General features: G+C 48.5%; 1 protein-coding gene across 5 annotated transcripts in view; it reads right to left on the bottom strand.

Moving 5' to 3' along the window:
• LOC111840222 (partitioning defective 3 homolog) overlaps positions 1 to 26,130 on the bottom strand; it is a 163,369-nt gene that overhangs the window by 51,134 nt on the left and 86,105 nt on the right. For all 5 annotated transcript variants that reach the window (XM_072710866.1, XM_072710867.1, XM_072710870.1 and 2 more), the window contains 6 exons: positions 24,316 to 24,504; positions 23,229 to 23,399; positions 18,873 to 19,026; positions 14,556 to 14,745; positions 7,120 to 7,277; positions 2,470 to 2,697 (listed from right to left, as the gene is read on the bottom strand). In XM_072710866.1, the coding sequence (XP_072566967.1) occupies positions 2,470 to 2,697; positions 7,120 to 7,277; positions 14,556 to 14,745; positions 18,873 to 19,026; positions 23,229 to 23,399; positions 24,316 to 24,504 (1,090 nt within the window). The remainder of the gene's footprint in view (positions 1 to 2,469; positions 2,698 to 7,119; positions 7,278 to 14,555; positions 14,746 to 18,872; positions 19,027 to 23,228; positions 23,400 to 24,315; positions 24,505 to 26,130) is intronic.

The following is a 26,130-nucleotide window of genomic DNA, read 5'->3' as shown; positions in this document are numbered from 1 at the left end:
GATTCATCAGATTGCCAGGTACTTTTGATCAGAGGTGGAAAGTTCAGCTCCAGAGAGTACAAATCCAGACCAGGATTTAGTTTCAACCAACCAGTTGAGCATAAAGAGTCACAGTCACAGAGAACTCAACTGGTTGGTTGAAACAAAATCCTGGTCTGGATTTGTACTCTCTGGAGCTGAACTTCCCACCTCTGCATTGGATGTTTAAATAGTATTGGTGGTCTGGCTGACCTCCTGACTGGCCACTGTTGTATCTCTAGTCCCTCCAACGTCATGGTTGCCACTCGACGTCTTAAGACTTCTTTTCACACATCAAGCTGAAGACTAAAACATTCCACTCACAGAACTTTCTAATAAAAGTCAAAGGAAGCCCTGCTGTTTTTAATTGATTGCCCCCAACCCAATTCACAGGCAATCAGGCAAAATGTTTCAACAGCCCTACTTTCAATTGACTTCCATTGATCCGCGGAACGGAACGAGCAGAAACTCACATCTTTGAGGGTGTAGTTAGCCTAATTCATGTTTTAACAACACTGTCTTGTCAGTGTCTACGTCAATAAAGCACTTTCGGTCTGACACTTTGAGTGACAAAAGGTGGCTATTAGGGAGCAGACATCTTTCACCGAGATTTGTTTGTTTGGCAGACTGCGGATCTTTCATTAATCATTATAATTTATAGTTCGGAAGGTGCTAAAGATGTTTAAATAGGTTTTATTATTTTATAGACTCATATCTCCCGTAATCCAAAGATCTTTCCCTAAGTCTCTATTCACACAATATCCTGTATGGAAATGTTCCTCAAGGAACCCATATATGTCAAGCATAGCACAATCACAACCGCGCCGTCTTTGAAATGTGCAGGAAATGTGTGCCGGCTGCATTTCCCAGCTGTTTTCTTCACATCGATGGGAGGTGGATACCAAAGCTCACTCAGAAGATGCTTATCTTCCACAGATAAGGGCTGAGGCGAACGAAACTGACATTTTGCTAGGAGCCGGGGGAGGAATGACTATATTAAGGAGGGAAACTTTCCACCCCAGAAGAATAACTGCTTGTGGAGACCTCTTAAAGGCTGCCTTATGTCCCAGACTGACCCTGAGCAATCGCGGCAAAAGGAAGCGTCCTAGCGACGACCGCGCAGAATTTAAACCGGCCCACGCCACTCGAGTGTACTTTCAAATAAGTTGGTGAGAGATTAGAGCGAACACGACCAAGCGAACGAGCCTCGAGGAAGAAGAACACCACCGACGGGCCCTTCATAGCTCTGCTCCAAGTCTAGACAGTTCATAAAGCATCATTAAATCCGGGAAATTACTATCCCCCACAGGAGGACAAGCAGGCTTGTATCAGGCAGCTAACGGTTAAAAGGGGAGGTCCTATCCCTTTAAGAGGGACCGGAATAAACCAAGAACTGACCATAAAGGTGACTTACGAGGCAGGACCCTTTCCGTTACGCAATCTAATGACGGCTATTTTTGGCTGGCAAAACTAGAAGACGTGGAGCTGTCGTTATCAGTCATTTTGGAGAGTGTTTATCTCACAGAGCCGCGGTGTTTGTGCGGGCGAATTAAAAGCCTGCGGAGATAAGGCCGTGGCGTTCATCTCGCAGAAAGATAACGCGGCAGAGAGTGCGGCCTTTCCAGGGATTCCGGAGGCGCGCCAACGCCAGCCGCGTTCCTTGCTGCCAGGCGAACCGGTCCAGGTCGCATCGAGGAAAAGCCGGGCCGCTGTGGAATACCGACCCCCTTCTCTGGCTGGCTCTTGCGGCCCCATAAGCAGAATTAAAAAGGCTGAGTGGGAATTAAAGAAACAACTGCGTATTACGGCAGACACAGCAAAGCCGACAGCGTCCCTGTCAAAACACGGACCGCAATTAGCCGGCAAATCCCACTCCGCTTAGATAAAGTCGCGGGACTCTGCTTCTTAATCTTAATGCTGGTAAAATGGCCTCGGGGTAATAAAGCAGGTCTTGGAGAACAAAAACAAAACAGAGGTCTATTTGCATACAATATCTGAGTACCAAATGGTAACGTTAACGAGGACAGCACCATTGTTTTCTTATTGAAATAGTAAAGGCGGCAGTAATCGGCGTTTATCACACCGCATAAAAAGACAAAAGGGATTTTTTTTTTGTTCATAACATCTGCTTTGATATGAATTTACATCCCATGTTCAGAGCGCTAAGCAAATCAGCCCCACCATGCACAGTGACCTTGGCTGCCAATGTGTTTTGTAGGCAGACTCTTTGAGAACAGGGCACCCCAGCTAATGAAATCTCTCTAAGAAACATGGACCAAACATAGGGGCGGAGATATTTCCAGCACACGCTCCAAGACCACTAGCGCTTTGCAATGAAATATTGCCTCCTGGGCTATTTATTTGTTCTTTATTTGTTCTGTGGTTAAAAATAAGACCTTTGTGCATGTGCATTTGGGCTTCCGGAGGGTACCGCGACTGCGGAACACTCACGAGTCTCCATGCCCTCGTCGTCCTCTTCAGGGGGCATCTTATCGTAGGACTTGTCGATGGCAGCCCGGAAGCTCTCGTTACAGCCCCGCCCCCTTATTATCCGTGGGCGTGGCCTCCGGAAGGGGAGGTCCCCGTTCAGGGTTGCCCCGGCGACAGCAGTCTGCAGGCTCTCCAAAGAGCTGGACTTCTTGAGGCCTAGGGAAGGTCCCACGTCTGGTGTCGAGGACCCTTTTCAAACGAAACAAAAAAACACAGCGAACGACGGAAGATAATGAGTTTCGACATCCTTGGTAATGAGGTGCGGTGGTTATCCTAACAACGGAATTGCTATTTCCTTAAAAATAAAAAATAAAAAAAAAACTAATTTTCACAGAGACAAAAAAAAAACATTTCCAAGCATTAAACAACCGCTACCGCCTTTAATCAGAGCACTTTCAGCAAACTGGCTCTGAATTTCAATGCATCTTGACAATAACTTGGTGAGGGGGGTCTTGAGGAACTGAGAACTCCCCCTTTTTCCCAGCAGGGGCAGAGAAATGCAGACTGCTGTGAAGAAACGGGCTGCTTGAAAGAGATGAGATAGACAGAGAGGGAAGAAAGGGAGCGTGCAGATGAATGGTGAGGAGAGATGGAAAGCACTACTGTGGTGGGTCTGAGAGGAGAGGAGGCTAAAGCCAGGCAGCCTCTCAATGGGGAAATGTATGTAATGGCGGACTGCTCTGTTTCAAGAGGAAATGACATCATCGGGGCGCAGAAGGAAAAAGGAAAGAGGGCAGTGGGTAGGTTGTTTTTTTTGTTTAAGTCAAACATTTGTATGTAGGAGGCAGGAGAAGGGGGAGGACATCAATTTGCACCCCCCCCCAAAGCCACATAAGACATCCATGACACCATGGGCTCTACCAGAGATTAAGCCCCTCAATTGCCACTAACAAGCGCTAAGCCTCACTTCAACGGTCTTAAGAAGATCTAAGCCTGGAATGTGAGCGGACGGCGAGGAGAGGAGACGGTAATCCACAGTCCGAGGGGCGACGATTCGGCGAAACAACCGCAGTAAAGATCTGCATAAGGCACGTTTTGGTGGAGGCCGCTAGCAGATTAGCGACATCCCTGGAAAACAAGGCCAAACAGGGTGGGAGAGTTATCAGGGCATCTGGGAAGCCATCACTGCAGTCTGACTGCAGTCGTCGGCGAGTATTTGTTTGTTTGTCTCGTGCCGCGTAGGTTCAAGTCCCATGGCCAGCAGAGTAATGTCAACATTGGACCCTTCAGCTAAAGCCCTTAACCCAAATCGCTCCAGGGACTCGCGGCCCCAGTTTTCGTCGTGTGTCCGCTAAATTAATACACGTAAACGTGGATTTCAACTCACAGTTTAGAGACGAAGCTTAAATTTTATGTTGCTTATATTGCAAAATATTCCCGGTGGAGATACATTTTTTTTAAATGACGATTAGTCTCAACAGATCCCGAGTTTAGCTCTCTGAGCGGCTACATGAGCAGCGTGCCGTGAAAAACGGGCCAATCAGAGGGACTTCCTGGCACGAGAGCAGAATCATGTGATTCGCGGGTGGTTAAATGGGGGGAAAAAAAGAGAGGAAATCATACAGTGAGAAGACGGATGCAGAGCCTGTGACTCTAACCTTTACTGAAGCTTTAATATAAATAAAAGTGATTAAGGCTTTTGTGGAGCATGGAGAAACGCAGCCAGGGTGACAGCGGATGCTGGTCAACAGCACGCCAGGGTGCCCCAGACCCTCTGCAGCTCCAATCAGCAGCTGCCATCACGCTCCGATCAGCAGGAGCTGCGTTTACGGGCACATGCACATGAAGCAGGCTGGTATTTACACCCCTTCCACCCGCTCTATGGGCACCGCCCGCAGACACCGCCGCTGATGGTTACCGCCCCTCCTACCCGCTGGTTTGTGCTTCCACTGCAGAATTTACCAGGAACACTGTTCCGGAATAACTTTAGGATCATGGTGTTTATAAAAGGCTACGGTGATTCAAAACAGACGGCGAGAGTCCGCGTCTGGGTGCTGTTCGTAGAGGGCTTTACTCAGTTTTGGGAGTACGCCCCCAGATCTGACAGCAAAGGGATGTACTCTGATGCTACTGAGGTTTCTGGGTGGGCCAGAGCGTGTGGACATTCAAGTCTATTTCAGTATGAGAATCAACTAAACAGTGAAAATTAGCATGGCGCGCAATGCATTCTGGGAGGGAGATGGGTTGAAGAAGGTCAAGGACACCTCCCATTTCAGAGACTGCTCTGATACATTCCATTCAGGCTTAACCGCAAACTGATTTTCCACCCCATTTGGGATAACCGTCCATCCATCCATCTTCCAGCTGCTTAGCTCGGTTAGGGTCATGGGCCTGGATCCTATCTCAGGCACCATCAGGCAGGGTTACACCCCGGATGGGCTGACAGTCCATCAGAGGCCACAGAGCTGCACATCCTCAGTCTCACACTATGGATAATTTACCACTTCACCTCCTGGAGTGTCTGGAGAGCCCGCAGGAAACGAGGTCAAATACACGGGCGGCATTCGAACCCACAACTGAAGTAGATGTGAAGCAACCGTGCTATGTACCCCATTTAGAATAAGAAGCCACCATTTTCACCATGTTAAATATCAGTTGCAAAAACCAGATGCGTCAAAATATATATACAGTATATGTGTATACATATTTGTGGGACTTTTCGTCAAGCCAAGACCGTCTTTGCTTGCAGGGCAATATGGGCACTTAAAACCAGCTTATTTGATGGACGAGCACAGAGATGGCTGTCGAAACACTATGAGCGAACTCTGAGGGGAGGATGACCAAGGCTGTCACTATTTATGAGGATGGAGTGATCAGCACATGAGGCCGGGGAGCCGGGGGAATGCAGGCACATTTATCTCCGGGAGCTCCTTACCTTCCACCTCTTCTGGATGAGCAGTGAGGTTAATATCACCAGCTACTGTCAAAAGTACGGACAGCAGGATTTGGTTAGTGGTGCCACCCCCCCCATCCCCGGCCGTTTACCATGCAAATCAGAACTAGGGTTGCAAAATTCTGGGAAGTTGGAAACTTTCCATGGGAATTAATAGGAATATATGGGAAATACTAGGAGTAGACTGGAAATCTGCAAAACTGTAGATATCAGTTATGTCATTGTGCAACCAAGGGCTTGTGAGTAACTATGTTAGCATAAAAACACCCAAAATAAGCAACTGCATCAAAATGCACTACTTATAAGTCATATTCTAGGTTGTATTATTCATACAGTTTGCTTTCTTTGCCGTATCTGACAGCTCCTGCACAGTTCAATATTTCCAAAATTCCCCAGCTTAACTTCCCATGGAAAGTTTCTGGAAGTTTACCAGAAGTTTTCTGCCCCTTCGCAAGCCTAATCAGAACACATGCAAATCACAGTGAAAGAAGTGGGAAAGGTTGCCAAAGTCAACAGGGGGAAAAAACAGAAAGGGAAGCAAAGACATTAAACAAGGTGCAGTTGCAACACAGTGAGAAGCAGGAAAGTTACCCTGCTATATCCTCAGCTATGGCACGGGGATAGATTTTCACACTTATTTCTGACTTAGTCTTGATCCCCTCCTCCGTAGGATAAACCCAAAACTTCAACGGCAGTTAGCCATAATTCCATGATTATAAGTATCATATTCACAAATTTCAGCTGCCAATTCAGCTTCAGAAAGACCAGGAGACACGACTGAAAGATTCACACTCCAGAAAAGAAGAGGTTTTGATGAAAAGGTTCAGGATGAGAGGTGCAGGAGTCTGGGAAGAAGGGAAAAGAAAAACCCTCGACATGATTCGGAAATTATATCCACAGACGAGGTCTCATTAAAAGGCCAGACCTATTAGTGTCGGCTGCGATTGTGTGTGTGGCAGAATGTTTAGTCAACAAACTTGTATACAGCTTCACCCTGGGGGCCAGACACCATTTCTTGATTCTAGACCTTACCCACTTCGATATTCACTGAGCCAAGTAAGGTCATGTATATTCCTCCAGCACTCTTCCCATTGTTTATGGCAGGGGCACTCAAGTATTTTTCCCCAAGGTCCAAATTCCATCAGTAATACAAAGCAGAAAGCCAAGGTCCACTGGGCCCTGATAAAATTTTTCTTGGGGGCCGGGGGGGGCGGGGGGGCGGGAAGGGGTTTGTTCCAAACGTGAAAAAAAATTGCTGAGCCAGTGTGGCAGGGGGAGGGTGGTCACTTTGTGTATTACGTTGTGTTTAAGTACCCCTGTCCAACCACCCACAGCACGCGCTGCTCCTTCGCTAGCCATGCAGATGTGGATCCTTCAACTTCTTCTCGGAGATCATGTGACGTGTCATGTGACATACACAAGCTATGAAGTATTACCATTCAGTGTATGGCATTGCCAGGTCTTACCAAGGTCAGCCTGAATGTCACCCTGTTTAAGAAAGCAGAGATCTTCTGACATCTGCGCCGGCATCACCTCTGAGATGCCCTCCACGCTAACAGGGTCAGGCAATGTTTGCCTATTAATGTAAAGCCCTCAAAAATGTGCATCCCCAATGACTCCGACCACTTAAAGGCAGTCACACAGGTCAGGGGGTTACCGACAAGGAGCTCTAATGTGGAGACAGGGAGTAGATGAGGGACAGGCTGCCCCGGAGGTACCTAGATCCATGCTCTTGGACTTGCGTGCCTTGATAACCTCCATCTGGGTAGCGTCTCCGTACTGCTTCGTCCGCTTCTCCGACATACTCTGCCGGCCGAAGCCCTCCCTCTGAAAGGCATCATCGGGGTCGAGCTCCTGCTCCAGGTCCTGCTCTAGGCTGTGGGAGTCAACAGAGGAGATTAAGGATTGGTAGCTGGAGTTATAAATGGAAGTGGCATGGCCGCAACAAGAGGTGGGAGGAGCCATTTGCTGCATAACTAAATGGGGAGGGGCTCTGAGCCAGGGGGAGGGGCTATGAAGTTAAGGACAAGAGAAGATGCCACAAGCCAATGCCACTTACAACAAACTCTTAATTGCTTTTGTATAGTTTCAGCAACTAGCTTTATTACGCACACAGCCTCCGGTGCTTTCTCATTTAATTACTTAGCGGAAAATGTTTAAAAAGTTGAACTTTTTCCAAAGCAGTTCAGGTTAAGTACTTTGTTCAAAGCAACATCAAGCAGGATGCTTTTCTGGGACTTTAAACCCCCACCAATTCGATCTCGAGTCCCCGTAGACGCTACGCTGCTGGCTGTTCCAGTAAGCATCAGAACAAGACCTTCTAGAGGGAGCAGAACTCACCTAGGAGCCGAAACCTGCGGGCATCCCATGATGCAGTTACCTGACTATAAAGACGACATTTTATGATTTAAAAAGTGATTCCTAAATTACATCAACCCCCCCCCCCCCCCCGCCCACCTTCCACCTGGACTGAATATGAGACACAAGGAGACGCTTATGAGCAAAAGCAGAGGTTCTTCACCAGCAGGTGGAAGCGAGTCATGCTGAAATGATGTCCCTCCCCATCCCTGAACAGCAGACATTCACCTTCACACTAACTACACACCCGGGCGTAAAGTCAGGCTGCGACAGCTTTGGTGGGCAGTGCCACACCGCATCCTGTTTTTCTCTGAGGTGGGGGGGGGGGGGGAGGAGGCGTTCTCGCACCCCCAACACGTCACCGGGAGTCCATTGTTCAGGTATCTGGACTGCTGGCTTCCCGCTACTGACCTGCAGCACTTCAGAACCAGGACCAGTCTCCAAACTCCAAAAGACCAGTCCGCCAAGACAAGCTGTCCCTGACAGCAAAGGATGCAACTTTGACACAGGCTCTGTCAGAACGACTCTGGCTGATGTCACTTCCTGTAGCGGCTCAGCTTGCACCCGATCCCCTCCATCTGACAACAGCCGGTGGTTTTTTTTCTCTGAGGATGAATGTTACTCTAAAAACAAGAGCCAGTTACGGTTCTTGCAGGCTGAGATCAAACAGGGTCAAACGCGACCTGTCAGGAAGGCGAGATGTTCCACACTGACCAGAACAGCATTATTGCTTTTCCTGCTGTTTCTCTTCCAGCGTTGAATAATCGTGACCTTGATCCTACAAAGACCCAGGCCTTCCTGAGTCGCCTTATTTTACATGCTAAATGTTATCGGCAGATGGCAACAAGCCATTTACTTTATACACACAAACGATGCAGGGAAATGAACTTTTTTTTTGATATTTTGACCCAAATCCAGTTTCGTCCAATATATCAAATCCACCATTATCCTATGAAGAACTCTTTCACGCCGCTTTCAGTCATTACAGATCAACTCTGGCCTTAGAGGGGGATAGAGGAACTCCTGTAAACCCCCCCCCCCCCCTAGCCTCTAGCCATCCGCCGGAAGGGAAGCATTTTGTTTGACTTTTCATGCCATTTATGCATGCACAGATGATATTTTTTTCCAAATTACAAATGATAACAGTCACAGTTTCCTGCACTGGCTGCTCCAGGCACTGACCTCCAATTATTATTTATGGAGTTTCTTGTACATTAAGTAGAACGTCACGCCTTTCAGACGGGCAGGCCGCCGACGCTGTCGCTATCGAGCCGCGGCAGCGTCGAGCGCATTGATATTCCGAGGCTCCGCGGCCGGTATTGCGATTCTGGACGACGGTGGGGTGCCAAAGGTAAAAGTACAGCTGAATTATTTGGCACGGGAGCAGGCGTGTGTGTGGGAAAAGGACAGGGGGATTTGCAGGATGGGGCAGGGCGATTTGATTGGCCCCCCTCAAGATGCATGGGAAAGGCAGACTGAGGAATATGGGCGGCTCAAAACAGAAATCACACATGAGAGCCAGGCTCCTGGTCTCTTCCCTAACAAACACAGTGAACTGTACTTACATTCATTTCGGTACAATAGAGGGGCGTGTTTCCGGAACTTTTACACCCTCCACCTGATTCACGGCACACAGTGGAAATGATTATGGCATCGACATAATTCTGAAGGTGGGCATTGGGTCAGCGGGTAAGGACTTATGATCAGAAAGTTGCACGTTTGCCTCCCGTCCTTGATAGAATCGACGCATCTCCATTGGGCCCTTCATTAGGCACCTTAATTCTTTGAAAAATGTTTTCCTTAAAGGAGGGCAAGATGGGATATGCAATAACTCAAGCATTCCAAAGTAGAGATTGGGAGGTAGAGTCACACCTGGTTATAAATGGAAGGGGTGTGGCCACAACAAGAGGGAGGAGCCATTTGCTGCATAACAAAAAAGGGGGAGGGGCTACATATCACGTAGAAAATGCCAAATAAACCATTTCATTCAAGTTTGCCATTCACCATCTATAGAGATTTGCTGGTATGTATTTGTGCATGTCAATATCAATCACATTGATATTAAATTCCTAAGTTCCCACAAATAACCCTAAGCTGCCCCCCGACTCCTTTCGTGTTTTCATCCTCTTCCCCATCGGGTCAAGAGTGCATCCCACTTTATTTTTCTTTAGTAAATCTATAAATAGAGGCTCTCGAGATGCGTAATGCGCGAGCCTGACCGGATCTCCATCAATACCCGCTGTGCCCGAAGCGCTTTCGGAGAGCCGTCGTCTTCCGAGCGTGCCTGGCAAGCCCGTCCACGCTCTCCCGGCGAGTGGCCTCCGGCCAATCCGATCTGCGAGGCCTCCTTCCCCAGCGCCTTCAGGAATTGCCGGCTTGCGTCCGGCTCCCCGCCGCGCTCGGACTAATGCGATCGCAACAGAGCGGTGCCGTCGATCCAATCAGCATTAACGGCCCTCAGTCATCGGAGCGCGGCGAGAGTCCTCGGGGTGATATTCAGGAAGCAGTCGGTGCATTTTCATTGCCCCCCCCCCCTTCTTGAATCTTCACACGAGCTCATCGCAGCAGCCGATACGGGAAACATACTCATGTCACAGCCTGACAGCTGAGGTCTAGTGAAAAAAGCTACAACAAAAAACTGCATCTTTGGCCAGCAGTGGAAACCCAACCAAACGCCATGGAGATAAGCTTCAGGTACACTTTTGTATATTTATTTTTAAAAGATGAAGTCGCAGCCCCCCCCCACGACGTTGATGCGGGGCTAGGAGAGCGTATGATGAATGCTGCCAGCATGTGCTGATCCGCATTAGCCCAGCCAAGTTAATGCATAGTCATTCCGGATCGGCCGCATTGTTCTCTGTCCGTCCATCGGGGGGCGCCGCCCCACGGGCGCCTCAACCCTAATCTCTGCAGCCACGCTGGCTGGCTTCGCCGCAAGCTGCCATATGCTCGCTTGGACTGCCGGGCGAAGGGATTTGTATGTGGCTCGCGTTCAAGATACGCTTTTCTTTCGAGGGGCCAGTGAAAAACCGGAGGGCTCTCTCTCTCTCTCTCTCTCTCGTTCTCACTTTCTGGCGCCTGGAGTAGCTCACTGAGGAGCCTCCTCGGCCCCCCGCCGCCTCAGGTGGCGTCCCGCGCCCCCGACGTCCGCTAAAGCAGCAGGCGGCGTGGATAACAAAGCTCACTGCGAACAACACCGCGTTTGTGTTCCCACTGCTCAGCCAAGAAGTTACACCGCATAATTGACATTTATTTCGCCACCGAGCTAACGCCTTTGTGCGAATCCACCAACGCCAACGGCTCGCCCTCATTCTTTCACTGCATTATATAGTTACTTAGCTAATGTTTTTAAGGAAAGCGCCAAACCGAAAATAAGCTACTCTCTGCGATTTGAGGGCCGAAGTGATTCATAAAAACAGGAGCAGCGCAGATAAACAGAAGCATTTACCCGCTGTCCTTCTCTGGTAAAATACATCTAAAATAAAACTTCACATAAAACATCTGCACTCATTCACAAACAAAATGCTTCTTTCACAAGAATTGCGGCTGCTCTTTAACCGGTTGGGTACTGACGGTCTAAAAAAGAAATAAATGATTTTTTAAAAAGCACGATTCTAAGAGTGTTCGGTCCGGGTCCCTGATGCGAATGGCGCATGTGACGAAACTGCATTTAATGCGCAAAACTAGGTTGCCGTGTTAATGGGTTGCATGCGGGCGATGCTTTGCCACCGGAGCGGCCATTCATCTTCCACCTGGACAGGATCCAGTGTCAAGCAGAAACTGGGTCGCATGTCGACAGGTCATGTGACCTCTGAACCTCCACCGTTACTACGGAGACATCCAAAGAGTTAGACGAGTGCAATAAAACAAGCTGCTCCTCTCTTCACCCAGGAGCCACACAACGATTTTGTCAGGCTGTGTGTCGATATCTGTTTGCGTAAACAGTGAGTGCACATGGTGAAGGATTCCTGGATCTGAACTAGCATTCTTCAGGTGCTCTGCTTGGCTTGAGATATTTGGGATAAAACACTTAAAGATGGGCCTGCTTAGCACGTTACGAAACCTCGGAAATTAGTTACCGGCATCGTCGCCACGGAAAGCTAGGGAATCTGAACCGACAAGCGCGGCATTCGCAGTTGCTATTAGGCCTGGACGATATGGCAAAAATTTATATCACGATATATTTCTTAATTTTGGTCGATACGATATAATTCCGATATCGATATGGACAATATTAAAAAGCCTCAGGAAAAAACTCCCGAGGACACGCACAATGGTTGTCTGCAAACTGAATTTGCAAAGTCTATAATACCTCCAGGCTCCTCCTATTAAAATTATATAATTTTTTTTTTTTAATAAAAACAGTACAAAAAAAAAAGGTTCACTTTTTTTTTGTATTTAGCCTTTACAAACAAGAAATGTGAAATAAACTATCAAATAAATAAAACTCTCAGACTCAGCTTATTAACAATAATATATTTCCATTTAAACTAGAACAGGCTGATTATTCATATACAGTCGAACCCGGTTATGTCGCCGGCCTAGGGGGTTGCCAAAAAGCGTCGAGATAACCGATGATCGAGATAACCGAAAACCAATATGGCAGCAATATATTAGCATGTGCTTGAAATGTATTTATGTGCGTTAATAACTGAGAATGTACATGCACGGGTTTTTGGCATTGCCGCGATTTGTTTGACGCGATCAGCATGCTATAAATATGTACATACATCGGGGCCGGTTCTAGACATGCATATATGAGGGGGCAGACAGAAATGTGAAGGGGGCACATGGTGGCGACAAAGGCGGGAAAGGGGTGGGGTGGTGCTCTGGATAACTGTTTTTGTCATCCCTCCCATCTTAAATTGCACTTTGTCAGGCCTCTGCCCTAAGACCTGTCCAACTTGGGTGTCCCACCTGAAGGCTAAGCTTCTGCTGGTGTAGCTCTTAGGGTCACTGAGGCACGCAAAGCCCCTGACCACAGTAAGGTGGCAATCCCTCAGGGGGAAAACTGAAAAGTAAAACAAAAAATAAAATAAAATAAAATATTCCTCATCAGATTAAAAACAAGACATTTACCTTAATTGGATGGCCTATATCAAACATATTTGAACCCAACAAAACACTTTTCACTATTGCCAATATTACCAAAACTAAAAAGGGTAGGCTAAGTTATGAAAAAGAAAAAATCAATTCACCGAGTCTTGAAATATAAAACTGAAAAATAGGATCGGTCAGGGTTCATTTCACTACGTGTTGTACTTGTTATAACTATGTATGTGACGAATAAAGAATCTTGAAATCACAACGAACAAGTCGCTCAATGAGAATGAATGACGTAACCGACTGGCTAAGCTGCTTCTAGCGCCAAGGTGGTTCAAATGGTACGATCCACACTAGGGGTGTCTAAAATCGTTTTACATAAAATTTTCCTACAAGGTGAGGTTCTTTCTTAAAAAAAAAAAAAACAACAAGAAAAATGTTAATACCCCCCCCCCAAACTGCTATTTTTGTCTATTTGGGGGGGGTCTTGATCGGGGGGTACTGGGGGGTACAGTACCCCCCGATCAAGACCCCCCCAAATAGACAAAAATAATTCGAACCATGATCTCACTAGTCACTATGATTTTGACGAGAGAGATTGCTGTTTCCTCCAAACCTTCCGCAATCACGCAGCTCATTTCGCTTTGCCCTGCCTACTGAGAAACTGGCTCATTTGCATACTAACAGTGATTGGATGTTTAGCTGGGGGGAGGGTGAGTGGGGGATCTGCCGAGTGCTGCGTGAGCCCGCGCACAAACAGAACGCGGAGGGAAAGAGCGAACAGGAAGTGAAACTTATCATCTCGTTTGTGCCTTTTTCAGTGGATTTTTCAGCTACTGTAGTAAATCTTGTCCATATTCAGTTTGTGGGTAATTATTATTTTCTTCCTCAACTTCTAAAAGTTTGATTTAAGGGGGCAGGACGTTTGCTTAAGGGGGCGTTGCCCCAGCGTAGAGCCGGCCCCGACATACATGTTGGCTAACAAAAGGCATACCACCAACTAACAGCAGAGATTTACCAGTATACAATAAAAACCACCGTCGTTTCTTGATACAAACCTTTAATTATATTCTCCAACATTGAAAACACAAAGATCGCTCACAAAATCACAAAAAACCTGCGGGGTGTACTGTAGTTCGTTTTCACAAAAAGCTAACCAGTGTCAAAATTAAATTCACGAGTCATTTCCCTCTGACGCAGCTCTGAAAAGTATCATACACGTGGTTACTATGGTTTCTTTACAAAGTCTAAAATGCTTTGTTGCTTTTGCTTTTAACAGTCTGCTTGAAAACAAATGCTTCAATATTATTTATGCTGTCTAAAAAAGTTTTACCTGGATCACGTTTCACAGCTGCGTTGTTCAGCAAATTACCATGCGAATGCGATTTGAATACGCGCTGTTTAGCACTTGTGATACATTTTTAAAAGCCGGTGAATATATATAATATTCAAATGTATATCGAAATATCGGAAATGTGTTTAAAAATCGTATCACCGTTATCGAAAAAAATTATATCGCGATATATATTGATATCGAATTATTGTCCAGCCCTAGTTGCTATCGCGATCGCGTCTGCCTCCCTCCATATCTCCTCAGAGAATAAAGCCAGGAGACATCGCATGGCGTGGAAAGCGGACAGCGGACTTCTCACGCTTGTGCACTGTAGCTAATAAACACGTCCGTGCTGCCGAGACAGACGCAGGGATAATGACCAGAAACAGGTATAAACGGACCGGCGCCGGACCGGCTCACCGTTCGGCTTGCATGTGAATCTCTTTGGTCCAGAAGGTGGGGGATTCGGCGGCAAAGGCCGTGTCGTCGTGAGAGCTGGAGGACGAGTGGTCGGAGAGCTGAGGGGCGGGCAACGCGGGGGGCCTGTCATCTTCGATGATGATGGTGTCGTCCTGGGGCATGTTCACGGTGGGAGACAGCTGGTAGTTACCTGAGTGGGGAGAGAGAGAGCGGAAGGAGTGGGAGTCAGTCTGCGAGAAGAACGACATCACAAATAGCGACAAGGCCGGCATCCTCCGCCACTTTCCCAGGGTCAGTTAGCCATATCTAATCGTTAATGATAATGAGCCGCTAAGAGTTTTAGCAACCAGCTAATGCTGCGCATGTCAGTCTTGGATCTACTTCATGTTCTTGACATTTAGATCTGCGTTTATAATTGCTCGTTTGCTGAAGAGATTAAGGATTAAGCGTTTTATACACCTATCCAGTATAAAATGTACACAGGCAGCATATCTGCCATTGAAGAGCAGCTTAAATAAGCATATTCCTCCCATCCTTGGGGTTCCCTTGCTTGTTCCCAGTGCATCCTGGGACTGCAAGACCTCCAGGAGGATAATAGCTTACAAGATTAATGAAAGGGATATTGTTACACTGTGTCCATCCATATTAATGCAGCGAGCTTGGAATAAACATATATGTGGTACAGATACGTATGTTAATGAAATATGAATCACGGGAAACAGAACAAGTCGCGGCTCTGTTTTCTGTAAACTGGCTTCTGGCTGCTCCAATGTGTCTACGTCCCCCCCAGGCTACTACATAAATACGCTTTGAGAACATCTTCAGGCTGGCGAGCGGAACCGTGCGACAGGACCGCAGGGTGGGGATCTTCATTTTATTTTATTTTTTTTAAGGGGTAACTAACCAAATAGAGAGGGAAATCGACACCATGCGAAAGTCATGTGGATCAACAAAGAAGCTATTTCTGGGCTGCTGCTAATCTCAGGACCAGTGTTAGGACGTCGCTCTCCAGGAGATGGGGGAGAGTAGATAAAAACAAACAGAGGCGTGCATCTGCACAAGGCACGAGAGCAGGTGAGCCGAGTTATCACAGATCATCGCGGTCACCTGACGTCCTTTCATAATATGACAGCAGCCGGACTCATTTCAGATAAATACACACACACTACTCATGCTTACATATATTTATAGCATCTCCCTCTTCCTATTCGCAAGGCCTGTTTCTGTTATACTGCTCTCAGAGCTGATGTCAGCACGACCATTAGTCAGCTAAGCGTTCTGGGCATAAAAACGCAGGCCTGCATTTAAGCGTAATGCAGGCAATCGCTGAATGACATGGGGGAAAAAAACCCTAAAACAAGCAAGCAAAACAAGTAACAATCAAACATATTTTCCATTAAGGTTTCGGTTCAGTTCCCTGTAATGACCGTTTTCCACAGACTGCAGGAATTTTGCCATTCTGTTGCTGTACTGCTCCAGTTCAGCTGTAATTATTACCAGAGCAACACAACATTTCCTGGCATGCTACAAGTGAGTATTGCTTCACTTTATCCCCCTCGAAAAACAAGAGTTTTTTTTTCCCAGAAACTAAAATAAAACAGCGTTACTTCTGACAGTACTGCTATGACAGAATTATATTTTCAGTATTAATGACTTTTCCCTGTCATGGCGGGTTCCTCCGCAGAAAGCCGCAGGTGCTGCGCTCCAGAGGTGGCAATAGCGCAGTCGCTCAGCGTGGGTGTGCAGTGTCTTCAGCACATTTACAGCTGACTGCTGGGACCAATCCAAACGCAGAACACTGAAGTGGGCCGGGCACACCGTTCTCTAGGAGTCCACCTCCAGAACAAAGCAGGGCCAAGCAGAACCAGACCCTCTTCCCACACCTTCCAGTTATTGTTTTTTGTTTTTTTAGACAAAACGCCTAAGGAGCGACTCCTGACAAGCGGGATGCCATATATTCATGCACGATGCGAGACGGGAACGCCATCGACGGGAATGCCGGCAGACAGGAGCGAGGCGGGAGACAGGCCCGGAGGAGTCCGAGAAGCGGAGCCTCCGGCGGAGCGGGATTTGATGCGGCGAGGCGGACGGCTGGCGGCGGGGGCCGATGCGGAACGTCAGAAACGACGCGCTCGTTGGGAAAACAAACGGAATGAACGAAAACATAAGCTTGCGGCTTGCAGTACATGCGGAAACCTCAGAATGAAGTAAAGCCCAGCCTGACAGTATGTAGCAGACCTCCAGCGTTCTAGCAGTGGAACAAAACAGCAGCTCCAGGCCTAACTGACAGGCCTGCTAACAGCCTGCGTCCCAGTGTGGGTGGGGGGGGGGGGCATGCTTTCTGCGGCTAACAGTTTGGTGATATGATGCAAGCTGAGTTTTAATTGCTGCCACAGGATATTCACCGGTGACTCCTGTACTCTGCTTTGGCCCGGTTAGGGGTCAAAAATGCATTTTCAAATTAAATGTTACACCGCGTTACGGAAAAGCCACGCAACGGAAACGGCAAGTGTGGGACGGAGCGAGACAGAAGGCATCACGACTATCGAGGATCAGGAACAGGAACCAGGACAACAACCGAGAACCTAAGGAGAACCTGCCACAGGTGACCAGCCTTGTACTGCAGGTGTTAAACACTGGGTGGTTAAGACAAGGACAGGGGTTCAGTCTTCTAACTGGTTTGTTTAGGTAGCTCTTCATCAGTCAGCTGAAGCTCGAGAAACACTGATTATGTCATTTGACTTCTGATCCTACATCATCACGAGCAACATTAGGGAATGTGTCTGAAAGGAATGAACCGACCTGAATTAAAAAGTCACTTCAATCAGTTTGCATCCATCATGCTCACTTGCCAAATTTGTCCATCAGCTGTCTATTTTTCCAATAATTCCTTCTTGCACAACTACGCACACACAGGGCCCGACAGTCACTGCATACGGTGATGGAGCTAATGTGGACTATCGCAATGTCCTTTATGGTGGATTTTTAAAAAATTCTTCACTCGTCCTCTTGGGATCTTTTGACTAAAGATCAGAAATTTCCAGGACACATAAATTCTTAATGATTAATCACTGACTGAACACAGAGGCCAGCTCACTCACTCTGGCACGCCTGCAAGCTTCAGGAAGAGCGTTTGCTGTGGGGGAGCCGGGGGGCCTTTCTTTCCCAGCACTTCCCAACCAGTCCCTGGAACATTCCAGAAGCCTACGCCAGTTACACGCCTAACCTACCCACAGTGCGTAATTGCACTTTCCACCTCATTACAGTCCTTTACACTTGTGTTTTACGCACCGGAAAAGGCGGCGCTCATTTCGAAAGAGTGATTTATAAATGCGTAAGAAGTAATTAACCTGCTATTCAAAATTAATGGCATGTTCATCTGGAACACGAAACTATATTCATATTTTATTAAAAAAAAATTAATAAGCCATATAAAAGCTAATAAAACCCACAAAAGCTGAAAGTGTAAGGCATTCAACTCATTTTCAACACAAAAGAGCACAATAAAGTATTCTTCCCCCGATTAATAAGCTGCCACACTGGCTCAATGAATACAAAGGTCCATTAACCCCTCTGTAGAGGGTAACCCTGGACTGCGTGGCATCCCAAACGCCCAGTTCGAACCCCGAGACGCGAGAGAGGTCAGCTCATTAAACTGTCTACCTCCCGCTAAAGGTCCCTCTTTTGACAGAGATGCCAATATCCCATCATCGCTATGGCAACCCCAGGTGCTGGACCAGATTCTGCAGGCACAGGCCATTTGAAGCTCTTTTGTGCCGCGGTAAATTAAATCTCCATGCAAGGCTGATTTTCAAACACTAAGAATACCAAATAAATATTAATGGGGGGGGGGGGGGAGAGCACACCTAAAAAGATGCACGTGAAAAGGTTTGCCACAAAAAAATTACTTGAAACACTGACTCTTTGAATAAAAACAGATTTTCTTCTGAGACAGAGCCTTGAGTCGAGGTAAACTGCCTCTACCCTAGTAGGGCTGGAGGCACATAATTACTGCTGGGAACTGGGAGAGGAAAAGACAAATATTCCCCAGTGACCATCCACCAATCGGATATTTCCTGTCTGAGTCTAAGGCCGCCAACCCTTTGTCATTTCACTTCCTGCTGCGGTGTTCTGGAATTCTCCAAGCAGGGGAGTCGCTGGGAGGGGCGTGCCCTGACGCGTTCCACTTCTGCCATCGACCGCCCATGCTTCTGGGCCAGCTTCTGATTGGTTAGTTCTGGAGCAGGAGCGGGAAAGAGCGTACGGGAGCGCAGCGCCCAGACGAGCCCCGCGGGCGATAGCGGCGGCCGGCCTCACCCATCATCCTGCGCGCGGCGGCCGCTCGCGGCGACAAGCTGACGTCCAGCTCCTCCAGGGCCCCGTACAGCGAGTGGGAGATGCGGCGCTCCCGGTCATCCAGCAGGGGGCTGAGGTGCAATTCGGACCCCGACGGGCTTCCCTGGGCCTCCGGCTGCAACACAGAGGGGCAGGAATGGTCAAGACGTGAGCCTTAATCAGAACAGGATGGAGCGCATTACCAACACCATTTTTATTTGGTTATTACCATTTTACTACGCATTTAATGGTTAGCAGACGCGTAGTATTCCATACCACAGCCCCCACCCAGCCCCCCCCCCCCCAGGCAAACTGACCTCCATGCCAAACCTGCCATCCTGGCTAACGAGGGACACCGGCATGGGGGCAGGAGAGGTAGAGCTACTGCCTCACCACAGCTGGTAGTGCCGGATATCAGCCAGCGGGGGGGGCGGGGTGTTTTTGAGGGGGGGGGGGGGGCGTCTGAGCTGGCATTCAGTGCAAGGACAAACATGCCAGGATTTCCATTAATAGTCAAATAAGCTGCATTCTGCCACCAGCAGGTGGCCAGGTATTTGACCAGGTATTTTCACGTTTTTTTGTGTTGACTGGACATGCGCTCGTTGCCTTACAAACAGGGATCGTCAAGCAGCAGACAGAAGGACACGCCACCCGGGACGTGGGACATCTCTGACGGCAAAGCTCCCGTCGTTCCCTAGGAGCTACACGTCTCCACATCGCCTGGGGACAAAAAGGACCCCCTCGGAGGGAGAACGCCGGGGTTCGTCCATCATCGTGCCCGTGCCCGACGCGCTGTCCTTCCGGTTACCCCCGGCGACCGAAGCCTCTCGCGGTTCGGAGGAAAACCTGCCGTCCATCTGGTACGGAAGACGGCGAGTTGCGGTGCGAGCGGAGTAGCTAGTCTAAGGAGGCCTGATAGCAAGAGACAGCTGGTGTAAAAACAGGAGTGATGCACAAAGGGGCCCAACCCAATTACAATGAGAGCCACCGGCATCGGCAGACACAGAATAAGCTCACGCAGCTCCAAGCGGAAGCCGCTTTTTTCCAGCTTCAAACTCCTGGTGTGTATTGGCAGTGAAGGAGACACAAGCCCAGCAGTGAAGCCGTTAGTTCTGTGTAGAGTCACGTGACCGGGTGACATTAAAAAGCGGTCATTACTAAACTAGGTGGAGAGAGAGGAATTTAGGACGAGTTACTGGTCCTGGTTCCTCGGTGGACCTCCAGAGCATAACAGTGCCGACATACAGCACGAGGATCGGGATGGAAGAGATCGATTAAGATGGTCCGTGGAAGATGTGAAAAGCCGGGAAACACACTGAAAACAGACGGAAAGGAGATTTATGAAATCCTTTGTATCTGTTTACTTGTGATGGGCAACAAGTATAGACTGCCCCCTGCTGTCAAAATTGTTGGTGATGTGTGTCCCATCTGTCAGGTGCAAATGATGGTCTGAGGCCTTTAAAATCAGCATAGCAGCAGAGCAGCTGCACATCGCCGCATCACATCCCCCCCTCAATCTGTCACCGCGAGCCGCCTTCCAGCCGTGCGTCCGTCACTCACACATGTCTGGGGGGGGAATCGCAGTCTCTCCCGTGCCCTGGAGTGCCACCCGAATGTCACCCGGCAAATTACACTTCACACGAAAAACCAGCCTAGGTTCATATGTGAGGTATATTAGTGTAACACACTTCTAAGTTTAATAGCGCAGTAAACCGGGAAGATTTACTAGTATGGCTTTTTAACCAGGTTTTATTTTAACTGTAGGGTGCTGCGGAGTCTCTCTGGGAAGCAACGTAGCCGCAAAACCCCCAGGGTTGTGGGTTCGATTGCGGCCCCCCTACTCCGTGTGTGTGAGGTTTCATATATTTTCCCTTCTGTCGGCATGAATTTCCTCCCACAGCCCAAAAACATGGGGTGTAAGTGGATTGGTGCCGTTAATCGGCCCATATAGGGTCTCTCACACCCTGGGACAGCCCCTAGGCTCACCGCGGCCGTGCGCTGGAGAAGCAGGTTCTGGAAAACGGGATGGTATTTTTAACGAGAGTCAGCTTTTATTTTTACAAACTTACAGACCGGCTATTAGTAAGTTTCAGTAATACAAGGCCTTTATTAGCCTGTAAACTTTGCATGCGCTGGATGCACTTTCAGGCGGCCAATCGCTGAAGTTAAGAGGAGAACCACAGAGCCGGACGCGGTTTTCCTGCCCCGGGTTCGAACATGTGAATATTCACTCTGTTCCCCATTAAAAGGACCCCCCGCGATGCGCTTAAAAGATCGTAAATACAGTCCTTTAAAGAAGCTGCAAGCAGCCGTAGTGCCTATAATAGCAGCCCTGCCAACTAGGAGAAGACGTAAATTGGGTTTTAAAGCGCCCCTACCCCGGCACGGCGGGATCCCCGGACAGCCCGTGGCGCCCCCTCACCCACGGAGCCGTGGCAATCATTCCGTAGGTGCTCTGGCCCCCCAAGTCCCATAACTCGCTAAATCCGGAGCATTCACCAGAGTGACGACTCCCCGCTTCCGATCAGCCGAGCTTTTCAAAGGCGGCGTCAGACCTAATGCCGGCTTTCTGGGGTGTTTTTATTGTTATTACCGCTCGAAATGGGCACTTTGGCAACCGAAATGTCACTTTCCTTCATGAAAGGCAGCCATGCTGGAGGAAGCGAACTCAACCACACTTTAGAAGATAAAGTGTACTTTTAATGACCAGAGAACTAAGACTTGCCTGCTGAATGTTTTAAACTGCAAATAACTAAACAAACAGATTACAAATAGAAAGTATTTCTATACGACATGTATAGAAAACCGATATACATATCTATACAAACACATATTTATAAAACATGTTGAGAAATTTACATAGGTGGTCAGTAGGCATCGGTAGTTGACAAGCATCCATGGAAAACCCTGCACAGCGCCTGTTTGCTAGTCCAGGACCTTTCTCTGCAGTCACAACGAGCTGGGTGAATCCACCATTACGCACTGTGGCTTTCCTCCAAAGATGGCCACTGAAACTCTCACGGTCACTGAGCATAAACGAAACACCCCCTTTTTAGACCAAGGAGGACGCGGAGAGAGCGGGGCTGTGAAATACGAACACGGAGTGCGCATGTGCGACTGCTCACACGCCTCCGGGCCGGTTAGCCAAAGGCTAACAGGCGACCTGGAGGCTCATGGCAACGGGAACGCAAATGAGACGTTAACCCTCCGTCTGAGATGCGGGGCGCAGACACACTCCCCATCCGCCGGCCAGACGCCGGCTGGCGTCCATCTCATCACAAATGGCCGCCGCTCGTAGCTGCCGCCGTCTGACGCACAGTGACGCACGAGTGGACAATGGTTGCTGCCGTGCGAGCAGGACTCTCTGCTAACGATCCGTCGGTGCATCCCAGCTGGAAGGAGGAGATGAGGGAGGCTCGTCTGTCCCGGTGATAAACACCGGGGGACAGGCATTCATCAGGACCAACATGGAGGCAGGAGGAACCTCTTGAGACGCAACAGGAGGAGGTCTTTGTCATACCGCTCCACCAGCACCGGTGAGCACCTCGACCGGCAGAAGAAAGAAGCACTTCCACACAATTCACATTTACTAAACGAGAAGAGTTACTCCCTTTACAGCCCAGACAGACCTTCCAGATAAGGAGTACTTTATTTTCTTCTTCTTACTGGAATCATTCATATAACATGGGACTTTGAGTAAACAACATTAGCACGTGCTGAAAGGGAGATGAGCGGAAGTGCTCGCGTGCGGACGTGACTCCGGCCTTGCGGGACGTGGGAGAGCGGCCTCAGCACCGTGCCCCCAACGCTGGATGCTTCCCAACGCAGTGTATGACGAGCCAGCATCTGGTCGTCCCACTCGCCATCCAGGCCGCTTGTCATCGCAATCAAAACTGACACTGATTCATCACTTAACACTACATTATACTAAGGGATCGGCTAACTGTCTCAACACTCGACAGAGGAGGACAGCTTAGCTGAACTCAGGCATGGCACTGCCCTACTTGAGATTCAAACCTACACCCTATAAATTTGATCTCTGAGTAATCATGAGCGATATATGACACTGTCAAGCTTTCGTCTTAGCACTGAGGTGAGCGCGCCACAAAGGAGCATCTGTAGACGAGTGATGTGTATAGAAATATTACACATGTTGGTTGGAAGATATTTGGAGAGGGGTCACAGCCTCATCCTCCTGATTTTAATATTTTTGGCTGGGGGGGGGGGGGGGGGGCATCTGTCAACGTTCCTAATGTTCCTATGGCCTGTAAAAATGTGATGATCTTTACAGAAATAATAAACAGAACAGAAATAAAAATTTTAATCATCTCTCATTACCTCATTCCGCTTGGCGACCCTCCTGGCAACGATGAGCTGGATCATGCCACGCTTGTTGCCCTCGGTGGACATAGACTTGCGGAGCGTTTCCATGGCATCCTGGTTCGTCTTGCCCAGCAACGACTCCCCGTTCACCGCGATTAACTGGTCGTTGACTCTAAGCCTCCCATCCTAAAAAAAAAAACCAAAAAAACAAAAAACAAAACAAAAACAGAGGACGATAAACCTGCTATTTAAATGAACCTCATCTGGAACCTTCTACATACACATTCGCCATCGACGAAGGCGATAAGGAATTCCCCTTTGTGTGACACCAGTGCTGTATTTCATTAAGAACACGGCACTTCATCTTACTGACGACGCACGACACGAGCCAAGCGGAGAGTAAACATCTATTCAGGAAGTATTGATTTTCCGTGCTCCTGTATTACTGCACTTTGGGTTCTTATGCAGAGGGAGACTCGTTTAATCTTCTGAGGGGAGCATTAATATTACCGAGGGTGTCACAGCCGGCACAGGGGCAAATTAATGATCTGAGGGCGAGAGGACTGAGGAAGGCGTGTCCGCGAGGCTTGGGGAGGTGGAGTGACTTATTTAATTTAGTTACATCTTTCACACCTTGTCCTTTAAGACTGCTGGATGTTTTTTTTTTAACTGAAGTCTGTTGGGTTAACGACTTGGCTCAGAGCTGCAACAGCAGGTGATCCCTTGGCATCTGAGTCGCAGATGTTTGGGGTTCATGGGAGTTTTTACTTACACAAAAATATTCTGTGGGCAAAATGATAAATAATTGGTTCCGAGAGATAACCAATCAGATTGTAATGGAGGTGGGTCCAAGCAACTAGAGGAGGCGGGACCAACCAATAACATGTTTTGATCCCACCTCCTCTAGTTGCTTGGACCCACCTCCATTACAATCTGATTGGTTATCTGACTGGTATCTCATTTTTGTACAAGTAGTCCCACGAGCATGTTTGGGCTCCAGGTCAAGATCATTAACGCCGAGGTTACAAGGAGAGGGACAGGCTGAGAGGATGCAGCGTTGGGTGGTTAGGGGATGGAAGTGGCGAGGGCAGCCCGGCCTTGCCTTGCACGCCGCTCCGCCATGGATGATGGACTTGACGAAGATGCCCAGATCGGCGTGGTTCTCCTTGGACCTGTTGCCCTTCACGCTGACCCCCAGCCCAGCAGAACCCGAGTCATTGAGCGGGATCTCGAAGGTGTGGAACTCCCGGGTTCCGTCAGGTGTCAGAACCAGGTCGTCATCCTCCGATTTCTACGGGAGAGATGGAGCGTAAGAGAGGAATTGTGCAAATTCCGTAATGGGCTCCACATTAGCAAGAAGCTTTGAAAAGCACCTTGTTAGTTGCAATGGCAGCAATTATTATTCAGAAAACATTCCACATTTCAGACCAGCAACAATCAGCCAGAACAATCAGGAAGCAGTTTGACGTTCTTGTGTGTTTGGTTGTCTCGTCCCCCCCCCGATGAAGAGTAGCACCTCGGCGACACTGTCTTCTCCATCGGAGGTCATTCTGAAATTTAAATGAGCCCCCGCTTCAGGCTGCAGACACGAGCGAAACCTGATTAAACCTCCGCCAGAAACACATTCAATCAAGCACTCGCCAAAATCACATTCCCCCCTCCTCCCCCGACCCCCCCCACCCAACGCGAGCAGGCTACAGGGAAGGAGTGTCAAAACAAAGCGGCCGGCCTTCCAAAGCCATGCATGACAGACTCTGTCACTAAAAGGGGAGGCTTGCTTGTCTATCAGAAATGAGGGAGTATCACCAGTAGCTGGGGATTCGTGGCGGCAACGGCGACGCGGGACGAAGCACCACCGGCTGACGGGGAGAGCGGGGTGGGGGGGGGGGGGGCTGGTGCGTGGAGAACCTTTCCGGCAGCCTCCCCTGCATCCTAATCAGCCGTGTGGGGTGCGAAAATGGGGGGGGGTTTCTGTCGCATAAATAATGCGCATGGCTCCAGCTCAGGAGAACACGAGGCGCAGTCAGCGGACCGTGCGAGCGGCCCAAGCGTCCCACGTGCAATTAATTAGTATTAATTGTGCGACGAGGCTGGAACGCAACGGAGATGTGGCTTTGCTGTGTCCTTTCCAGCCGTGCTCTGCGGGAGAACTCCACGGCACGCGGGAGACCGGCTGAAAGGCCCGTTAGACAAACCCCCCCCCCCGGTTATTTTAACCCACCTGTGTACCGGGGCGGGGGGGGATCTGCAGAACAGGGAGGGGCCCTCTAAGGTGCCCCCTGTGGTCAAATCTCTCCCACATCTCTCAATATCAGGGGGGGCCAGGGAATACTGTTTGTTTGTGCAGAAGTGGTGACGGTCTCCTCACCGACAGCGCGAGGGAAACATGTTCCCCAGACGCAAAGGCCGCAACGGAAGATTAGACGCATTCTTCATGACATGCATCAAATGGCAAAAACAAAGAAAGCATGCAAGTTTGCAACGGGAGAAACACTTGGCATTGCTGAGGCCATCACAATATACATTAAAATATGAAAATATGACTTCACCAACACTGACGGGATCGTTTTAGTTATTTTTTTGCTGGCAGAACAGTGTCAGAGAGACAGATTTTTCCCGGAATCATTGGCCATAAATCCACGGTTTGGAAGAGAGAGATCATGTTAACAGATGTAAGAAGAGCCCAGATCTCTGTTCAACAGGCCATTACAAGACTGCAGAAAAACAGAGTGGGTTTCATTTGCAAACCACAACACTAGCACTTCACTTAATGTGAGAACAAACTTATTCCAGCACTGAACTTCTTACTAAAGCTCTAAATTTTATTCCACCCTGGCTAAAAAAACAAATGACGCTACAAATCATTACCATATTTCCCTATATATAGAGGACATTGTAAAATAAATGGGAAATGAGC

This window comes from Paramormyrops kingsleyae, chromosome 4 (genome assembly GCF_048594095.1).
Source record: "Paramormyrops kingsleyae isolate MSU_618 chromosome 4, PKINGS_0.4, whole genome shotgun sequence".
Lineage (NCBI taxonomy): Eukaryota > Metazoa > Chordata > Actinopteri > Osteoglossiformes > Mormyridae > Paramormyrops > Paramormyrops kingsleyae.
The sequence above is the reverse complement of the archived record's forward strand: the minus strand, read 5'-3'. Positions and strand labels throughout refer to the sequence as shown.